The 9980-nt window shown below is 43.4% G+C and overlaps 1 protein-coding gene across 3 annotated transcripts in view; it reads left to right on the plus strand.

Annotated features, from left to right (window-relative positions):
* Positions 1-8142, plus strand: part of MXI1 (MAX interactor 1, dimerization protein) — a 51301-nt gene extending 43159 nt beyond the window's left edge. The window contains exons 4-6 of one of the 3 annotated variants that reach the window (XM_072339788.1): positions 2696-2810; positions 4014-4185; positions 5952-8138. In XM_072339788.1, coding sequence (XP_072195889.1) covers positions 2696-2810; positions 4014-4185; positions 5952-6115 — 451 coding nt within the window. In that variant the 3' untranslated portion in view covers positions 6116-8138. Of the gene's footprint in view, positions 1-2695; positions 2811-4013; positions 4186-5951 lie in introns of all 3 variants that reach the window. The other 2 variants (XM_072339790.1, XM_072339789.1) reach the window with 2 other exon arrangements.
* Positions 8143-9980: the final 1838 nt, after the last annotated feature.

Below are 9980 nucleotides of genomic sequence, written 5' to 3' on the forward strand. Positions count from 1 at the left end.
GAGCCCCCCATGGCTCGCTGTGGGTCGGTTCCCTCTAGCTGAGGAACTGGAACTGAAGCTCTCCTGTCCTTCTCTTTCTTTCTGGGATCAGGAAGTGAGAGGCAGCAGCCCTCTGTGCCCAGCCTGAGTTGTTTCTCTGTTACATAACAATACGGGCATTTAGACTTGTTTTCCCAGATATTGGCAGATGCATCAAATATTGGCATAACCCAGTGGTTTACATGGAAAGCCGGCAGGCTCTGTCTGCAGCCTGCGCAATGCTGGCGTTTTCATTGAGTGTGAGAGCCTACAGCAGGGTCAAAGCCGTGCTGTAGGGATCCAGGTAAGCAAGTAGGAGAGGCATTCCTATTGTGGCCTGACTCTGGGATTATGGCTGTCCAGGTATGGCTACACAACTTGATAAGGAAGATTAATAGGCTTGTAATTACTCTCACCCTGAAACAGGCTCTGCTAAGTTTGCTCTGATGCTTTTGAGACTTGGAAAGCAACGTGCTCACATGATGGCTCAGTGTGGGAGCTCTGAATCTCACTTTTCAGCCCTTGCTTGCAGGGTGCTGCTATTTTCTCTGGTCTGCTGTGGTCCTGGGGCAGAAGCAAGACCGATCCAGTTGGAGTTTCAGCACTTGTTCTCTTTAAATGGTTGGATTTTTGCACACAGCTTTCAGATGCCTGACAAGGTTGATTTTGCCAAATGCAAAAAGAATCCAGCTTTTGACACAGCAGGTCATGGTGCCATCCATCTAACTTCATCTGGGCAGTCCTGTCTGTGCTTATTCCTACTCAGCCCTGATCTCTGTTCCTAGAACCACAGTTCCTGGTGCAGGGCCTTCCCCGCAGTGGTTGGGGCTCAGATTGTGAATGCACTGTGCTTTTCCCTCTGCATTTAGGAGTGTATCGTGTTACACCCGAAACTGCTCAGATGTTGATTTCCCAAACTTATTTCCTATTTCCACTTCCCTATGAAGTGGAGCTGGCCCTGCTCCTCAGTCCCTGCTCTGCCAGCCAGCAGTCAGTGCCCGGTGTCACTTGGGATGACAAGTGCCATCAAATCAGCACTGCTGCTTCATTGCTGGCCACACTGGACAAAGCACCTGCAGTGAGTGCACACAGCTCCTGTTGATCAGCCTGTATGTTGAAGATAAGCTTCTAGGTAGCTAAAACCCAAAAAGGTAAAGCTCGTGTTAGCCCTATGTGCTTAATATTAGTAGAGTTTGCCCTAGAGCATTCTAAGGAAGGAAGAGATGAGATTGATGCGATATATCTCTTTTCTGTTGATTTTTCTGATTGTGATGCTCTTGCCCTCCTTGTTGTTAACGTTTAATGAAAAACTTGTGTTCTTCAAGGGCCTTGCTGGTCATGCGCGGCCCTGTGGCTGTTCTTGAGACAGAATGCTGGACCCTTTGTAAAGAGATTTATAATAGAAATACTGAGGAGCTCACAGCTACGGCACTGCTAGCAAACACTCCTCTGTGCTGACAGTTCATCAGCAAAACCCCTGACCCTTCCACCCTTAATCATCCTTGCTTGTCACTGACATAATTGCCTGATTACAGACTCTTCTCCCCCACCCCTTTCAAACTGGGAGCAATAGTGAATTTGAAAAACAAATGGAAATGAACTGTCCATGCTCTTTAGTATTTTTCCTCCCTGTATTGAGGTGGATCAGGCTAAGATTCAGTTTCTTTGTGTATGAGCAGGGGTTGGGATAGGCTTTCAGGACTCTTTTGCACCGGTGTTTCTTGCATGTGAATGGCAAAGCTGATGTCATTGTGTTATTGATTGAGATGACAAGTTTAGACATAAATCATTAATGTCTGAGAAAGGGAAAGGGAGGGGAGAAAAAAGGCAACCCTTGCTTGATAGTTTTCCATAAATTTGCTGTTTGTTCCTGCATACATGATACAGAGGAGGATCAGGAGGGTTTCTTTTCCTACGCAGCCTGAGGATGACGTGCTTTGCTTCTGCTGCCCACATTTCATGTTCTGCAGAAAATGGCTCAAACCATCAGCGATGCTGTCGTGCTTGAGACTCTCTTTGGAGATGTGATCCAAGGTCAGCAGGCTGCCCAGAGGAGGGGTTCAAGCTCTCTTGTTCCCACTGACCTTGCACCCCAGCAGCCTTTCAGACTTAGGCCCAGTGCAGTGCTTGGGCCATTTAATTGCCAGCAGGGATTGTTTGGGTGTGTTAAGCTAACCGGTTTTGTTCATTGCTCTTTCAGATTTTGTGCAAAGAAATGTTAGAAATGTTGCTTGGATTGGTTCATAGCAAATGTCCCTGAACTGACCCTGAACTGACAATGCACAAGTGTGCAGTAGTAGCAGTCATTTGAAAGTGCTCTCACAAAGTTCTCAGCACAACAGCGAGTAGCCGAGGGAAATGCAACCCCTAAGATATTTGTACCGACTGTGCCTTGTGTCTGCACAAAGTTCATCCACCGAATCAGATTATCAGTTCAGACAGCAAGAAAATAAACAGTGTCTGTCAGGGGTTAGCAATCGTGCAAGTATTGGTGAGCAGATGCTGTTTGCAGTGTAAATAGCTTAGTGGCAGTTTGTCCTGGCACCTGTGGAGAATCTTGTGATGCATGAAGGGAAGGAAATATGGAAAGTGGCTCACAGAATGGAAGCAGAGAAGGAAATGACATTGCATTTCTGCAAGCTAACTCTGATCCCCTGATCCCCTTCTCCCCTTACAGCCGAGCTCACCTCCGCCTGTGTCTAGAGCGCTTAAAAGTTCTGATACCACTCGGACCAGACTGCACCAGGCACACGACACTTGGGCTGCTGAACAAAGCCAAAGCACATATCAAGGTAAGGGCTGCTTTTCTCAGCTTCTTTCCATCTGGGCTGTCTGGAAGTGCAATTCAGTTGCTCGCTCTTGCTGCTGAGAGATGGTTTTGTGTTGACTGGCACCTTTGTTTAATATATAGATGTATTAAATAAGTGCTGCCCCCTTGTTAAATCATTAATCACTACTACAAGCCACATTGTGCAGAATGTCCATAATGAACTCCATTAACTATGAAAACGTTTGATTAGGCTGAGGGTCTTGTTTTGTATTGCGATCAGCCACTGACAACAGAAGCTCTTAAAAGAAAAACATGCTTACTGCTGAATAACTCCACTTCGATAGGAAATGTGTTTTTTGTTGTGTGTTTTTTTTATGATGTGCTAGTAAGTTTCCATTGCTGAAGCATTAGCACAAAACCTCAAGAGTGTGAGACAGGGTTGGCTCACTGAAGTTTCATACGTGAAGCAGCCAGCTAGCCCAGCACTTTTCTAGTTTCACTTCTGGCAGAGTGAAGCATGAAAAGAAAAATACAACGTTGTCAGTATCTGGAAAAAGCTGAAATCCTTTGTCATAGCTCAGGATAGTGGGAGGGAGGATGGGTGGTGAAGGAGAAAAAGCACTGCTGGAGGGACAGGGTTAGCCTGAAATGACTCCTCCTTACGCAATGTGCTTGTTGTAGGAAACAAAGAACAGTGCCCTGGTAGATTTCCCAGCTGTGATCAAAGAAATCTGTAGTAGGTTATGTAAATCACTCACTAAATAGAAAACTGTTTTTGAGAAATCCTACTAAACCTTGCAGCAAGGAATGCGGAACTCCCAGGGCACGTTTTTATGTTACAGTGAATTATAACAAATAGTAGATTGGTTTGGTTAAGGGAATTGAGGCCCCTTTGTGGACATCCGTGGTAATGCAGGTAGCAGAACCCGTGCGGAGTGACTACGAACTGCTACACTTAGATTAGTTTCATTTAGAGAGGCTCTGTCTTCAAAGCCTTTCCAGCGTATATGATTTATCAGGGTTTGGAAACTGGAGAAGTTGTGAAGAAATAGCATGGAAACTGCCAAGAGAGGCTTCTGGAACCTGAAAGGCAGCTTCTTTCAGTGCTCTTACAGCTTAAATCCTTCTAGGATCTGGAAATGCCTTAAATAAGGCTGGACAGTAGAGGTGGGAGGGAAGCATAAAAGGATGAAACTTGTTACTGAGATGTATTTGATCATGTCAGAAACTTGAAGAGGTTGAGAGAAGAAGCCAACACCAGCTTGAGAACCTGGAACGAGAACAAAGGTTTCTAAAGAGAAGACTGGAACAACTACAGGGTCCTCAGGAGATAGAGCGAATACGAATGGACAGCATTGGATCTACCATTTCCTCTGATCGTTCGGACTCTGAGCGAGGTGGGTGTCTCTGAACTGGTGTTGAATCTCCAGGGCTCTGAGAGGAGGAAGCATGAAGACAGATCTATTTCTTGTCTCTCAGTTATGCCCTGCTCTGTGGTCTTTGGTATTTAGGCTACTGATTTTGCTCACACATGTATGCACATGCATACGCATACACACATATCCTCTCCTACGAGGGCAGGCTGAGTGAACCGAGGCTGTTCAGCCTGCAGAAGTGGAGGCTCTGAGGTGACCTGATAGCAGCCTTTCAGTATCTAAAGGAGAGCTATAAGAAGGAAAGGGACAGATTCTTAAGCATAGTCTGTGGTGACAGGACAAGGGGAAATGGTTTCAAAGTAAAAGAGGAGAGATTTAGATTGGGTATAAGGAAGAAGTCTTTTACATTGAATGATGGTGAGGCACAGGAACAGATTGCACAGAGATGTGGTGCAAGCCCATCCCTGGAGACAAGATCAGGCTGAATGGGGTTCTGAGCAACCTGATTGAGCTGTGGATGTCCCTGTTCACAGCAGGGGAGTTGGACTAGATGACCTAAAAAGGTCCCTTCCAAATCTAAGGATTCTATGATTCTATAGCATACGTGAAAATTTTTGTCTTTTGCATGAACTGTTAGTAGTTTGGAAGAAGCACTGTTTTTGTCAACTCATATGGATTCCTATGGCATTTAATGTGACCAGTTCTCTGAAGAGCTCTCCAAAAAGTGAAAGCATAACTTAAAAAGCATAAATGGCTGTAGTCACAAGGTGGTAGCCAAATACTTGTCGAAGATGGAATATCCATTGTGCTTTTATTTTGTATGTTTTGGCATCACAAAGGCATGCTGCAAGGCAGCATCTAACATCTCATTCCCTCCCGTGTATTTCCTGTTTTTGGGCCCACTGTGGCGTAACCAAGCACAAACAGAACTAAGCAAATTGACTCTTAAAATTCCAGGAATCATTCTACCACCACCTCCCTTTCTTTTCTAAGCTTGCTATCGGTTCATCTCAATTAAAACTGGATAGAGATCATCTGAATAGCTAAATGAATTTGGATCATTTTCTTTTTTGAAGCATCTCAGCTGTGGGTCCTGGGTAGGCACAGTAGATGTTTCGATATTTACTGACAGCCAAGCATCCTGTGTAATTTGTGTCTGAATCTGCAGTTTGAGGGGAGAAAAAAAAAACAAAAAAGAAACTGGAAAATTTTTAAATGCTGTTTTTAAACCGCGATGCCTGGCTGACTCGATTCCTGCTTTCTAATTCCTTCTTGAAAAAAAAAAAAAGGGATTTAAGCTTTTAGTTCCACCATCAGAAAATAACCCAAATCCTCCTGGTAATGCCCTCTATTTGTGATCCCAGCTTTCAGAAAGCGATGTCAAGCAAGTAGTGTGGAACAAGGGTAACTTCATGCTCTGTTTTCTCTCTTATCCTCTGTTTTATTTTATTTTTTTCTTTTGTTTCCAATCCTGGGTTGATACAGTTCCAAAGAACAGAGGTAGAATAACAAGCTTAGTGCATGGGGTGGCCCATCTATGCTGGTAGTGTGGTCTGCATGCTTGGGGAGTCAACTCCCTTTGCAAACTCCCTAAGAAAAACTCCAGGCTGGTAGCTACTCTTTATAAATCATTTCTATAGCCTATCCTGCTTCAAGGAGGAACACTGAAAGTCTTCCTACTAGAGTGTTGCCTCATCTCTGCCGAGGGAGTCCTGGCAGCTTGCTGGCCTGAAAGCAGTTGTGTTTGCGGTGCTAATCTGTGTGTTTCTCTTGTTTCCTTTTTTTAGAAGAGATTGAAGTGGACGTTGAAAGCACAGAGTTCTCCCATGGAGAAGTGGACAATATCAGCACAACCAGCATCAGTGACATTGATGATCACAGCAGCTTGCAGAGTATTGGGAGTGACGAGGGTTACTCCAGCGCCAGTGTCAAGCTCTCGTTTGCTTCCTAGAACCAAGTGAGATGACAGTGCAGGGTGAATGATTTCACTGGGGTGATCAAACTGGGTCCTAGATGCCAGTATCCTCTTTCAGAAACGACATATTGACAGCTAGTCCTGAAGAGACCTGTAAATAAAACCTTTTGGGTAAAGGAAGAAACCCACATGTTCATTCGGTCACGTTACCAATTCCAATTCCTGCTGGCAAAAAGTTAGACCAAACTGTAGTCCCATTGAAGTCAGCGATAACCATTTGTTTGTGTGGGACCTGGATATAGACCTTAGTGACAAAACATTTTGTTTTGAATTTATTTGTTTGAAAGAGGATACTAGAGAATCATCCCTCTCTTTCTGTCATGAGATCTGGGAAATGTCAGAATTTTGTATGTTGCATTCAGGTTGAACAACCTAATTTAGGCCCTTCTGAAGAGCTTTTGTGGTCCTAAAAGGACCATGTCCTACAATTTATCACAATCCAATGCTGTTGTAATGTACTAGGAAATTTTTGAGGACATAAGTAGCCTAGGGATAACAACATCAACAATAATATTAAGGTCTCATTCTGTGCCCAGAGAGAGGGGCAGCAAAGAGATGTTCAGGAAAGAATACCATTTAGCTCAGCTTTCTGTTGGACATCATTTAAAAAGCAAGTACCTCTAATGCGTGGCTAAAGCAAGGGGTACACACTTGTAATCTACCAGCACTTCATGGGCTGTGTCACGCCTCAGGCTGTGACACCAACAGCAGATCTCCCGGTAGATGCGTGCCCATACGCCGGCACACAGCCAGCTGAGGACAGAAAGAAACCAGCACATAGAAGAGGTGATATGCCAGAAAGTCATGCCCAGATACTGAGCCACTATGACCTTTTTATTTGATGAGATTTTTTGATAAACATTTGTAAATGTGTTGGGAGAGAAAACACCCCAAGTCTGATGCGTCTTTTTAGAGCTTGTCCATACAAAACCTTAGATGTCTTTTATATGAATTTATGCCATGAAAAGATCCCTGTTTTGATGAAGCACTTGACCCAATGAAATGCAAAGATGCTTTTTGTCATGCACACAGTGGATGGAGGCTGTGCTAGCTGCAGAAGGCCAGATTTGGTGAGGGTTTCTTCAAATTTCTTTTTAGAATCATTCCCTTTGCTGACTTTTGAACTTCCAGTCCAGTAGTTAACCTAGTTAAGCTCAGCACGTCTCTCACGTTGATGTAATGTTTTTGACTGCACGTCCTTTTCCCAAGGGCCTTGCCATCGTACCTGTGCAGGTGCTGTTAAGAGCTGTTCTAGCGAATGTTTTCTAATTTTCTCAGAGACGAGCGTTCTAACCTGCACTTTGAGGGCTTTGCTTTTTTATTTTGTGTCTTTTTAATGGCCAGGATTATTTCATTTTCCACGTTTAAAAAAAAAAACCTTAATAGAGTTCTCACCTATGGCATTGTTTGAAACTTTGTATTATCCTTAAGTAATTTAACTACCCCTCATTACTAAGAGAAGAAGAGGAAAAAAAAAATGCTTTATAAAATTCATAACTTATTGCTGATTTGAATGGGTTGTTAATTTTCAGTCCTTTAGACTTTATTTTATTGTTTTAGGTAGGGTTGGGCAAAAAGGTAAAATAAAATAAAAAAAAAAATAAAATAAAAAACAACCATATTTAGCAGTGCAGTGGAATTGTGTTTAAATGTTAGCATATGGTCCCCATTAAAGTAGCACTTTAACGCCATTAAACATTTCTGTATCTGAAATGAGTTGTGTTCTTCCATCTTGGTCATTCGTATCACTTTAGCTGACACTTTGTTCTTCTTGTGCCCTTTGATCCTGTGGTCAGAAGATCTTGAGTGATTCTGCTGTCGAGTTACGCGTTACGATGAATTGCCTGTTTAACTATTCTGCTGTTTTCCCCGCTCTTCTCAAAACGTGTCATCCCCTGTAAGAGGCACAACACATACACTTGAGTAGAGAAATAATCTTTCCATGGCTGAACTATTTCTGTTTGTTCTGTGTACTTGTTTTTGTTTAATTTTAAAGTATTTTCACTTTGTTTATTATCTCTGGATCAGGGGATCAGGTAGCTGTTGTTAAATCTGTCTTCACTTGTGTGTATGTAATGCAGTGGCTCCGTACATCTGTTCTTCCTTCTGGGAGGTGACCTGGAAGGAACAGGAGTCTGTCGCAGACTGAAATGAGTGCTAGGTTAATTAATAGGGCCCAAGGGTTTTGGAAGAAGAATGTGCTGCTCAGATTTGTTTGGGGTCCATATAACCTCTGGATGACAGCAGTTTGGGGTAGTGATGAAGAAGAGAAATCTTCAGCTTCATTTATTCATTATTCACTATTACTCTACTTGAAAGTGTTGATCACTGGCAGCCCTGGTGCTGAGCAGCTGAATTCCAATGGAAATTACTTAACTAATGGCCGTTTTCTTTAGCTGTCTCAGCACCTCCTCCTTCCTGTTATTCTTGTTTCTTTTAAATGACCACGGGGGAAAGAAATATCACACCTGAGAAATACTGAAGTTCGAGAGTTGCTCTGTTCTCTTAGCTGGTATAAAACTGTCACGTGTCTGTGGTTGGATTAAATGTGATTGAAATGTTTGCTTGCATGCAACAGGGCCAGTATCACCCACCCTTTATAGCATTGTTGGCTTGGAGGAGTCTGGTGTCAGCTGCAGGTACTGGGGGAAAATGTAACAGGGAGAGATGAGTTTATCATGACTTTACCTAAGGCAGATCATGCCTGACCAGTCTGGTGGCCTTCTGAAGTGGTGTGGTGGCATCTGTGGACAACATAAGGGCAACTGATGACATTTACCTGGACTTCTGTAAGGTCAAGTTTCTCATCTTTTTGAAAGCTGAGATGGTCCTTCGTACTGCATAACTTTGAGAGAATCCATAGAGCGAGATTTACTGGCCCTAGATGTCTACCCACTGGATTGCTTTGACCAGGAGTAATGCCGTAATGTGGGCATGGAGTCACATTTCCCTTCTGTATTTGTGAAATGGAGTGACAGTCTTTGTATGGTTTTCTTCTTGTATGCTATTGTTTTGTGGCCTACTTTTATGTTAGGAGTGTAACAGAAGCCCTGGATCTATTCCCTATGTAATTTTACAAGAATACGGTGCCTTTTCCCGTGAAACAGAATCAGATGTGCTTTCCTCAGGCAGCACACGCACCCATACACACACACACGGCTCCTTCGTAAGCTCGTTCTGCCATGTCCTCCCTCTGCAAATTACATCTCTGATGGGTCCTTTTGCTACGGACAAACCCATTAAAAAGACCATCCAGCATTTTCCTTCTTTTGACACGAGCGTATTACAGTATGTCATCTTGTGTCTGCACACAAGGTGGAGATGACTATCTGGCTGCATTTGTCACGCTTATCCTGTGATGAGTTGTCACTTGAAGGTCATTTTAATGTCCGTTCCATTAGAGGCCTGTCACTGACGGAAGGTGGTCGCAAATCTGTCTGTCTGAAGAAATCTGTAGGTCAACGGGAATGGGGTTAACTGCACATATGGATCATTTTCCAGGTTTTGTCATTGTGCTTTCATTCCATTTGTTTGCTTGTGTCTGTTACTGGGCTCTGGGCTCCATTCTCTCCTTTGCTGCTCTTTGTTCTCTTTTCCATGCTGCTCCTTGTTTGTAACCCACAGTTTTCGTGTTGCTCTGTTGAAACTGAAGAAATATTTGGTCTCACCGCCTTGTTCACTAATTGGAAGAGTCTTGTTTTCCCCAGAACTGTAAACTATGATTGCTAAATGTTTTCTGGCACCAGCTCTGTGTCACCGCAATGAGAAATTCAGGTGACTTCCAGGAAGGTCGTGGGGTTTTGTGTTTTATTTAAGGCAATTCGTTCTGAATTTAGAGAGG

This window comes from Excalfactoria chinensis, chromosome 6 (assembly GCF_039878825.1).
Source record: "Excalfactoria chinensis isolate bCotChi1 chromosome 6, bCotChi1.hap2, whole genome shotgun sequence".
NCBI lineage: Eukaryota > Metazoa > Chordata > Aves > Galliformes > Phasianidae > Excalfactoria > Excalfactoria chinensis.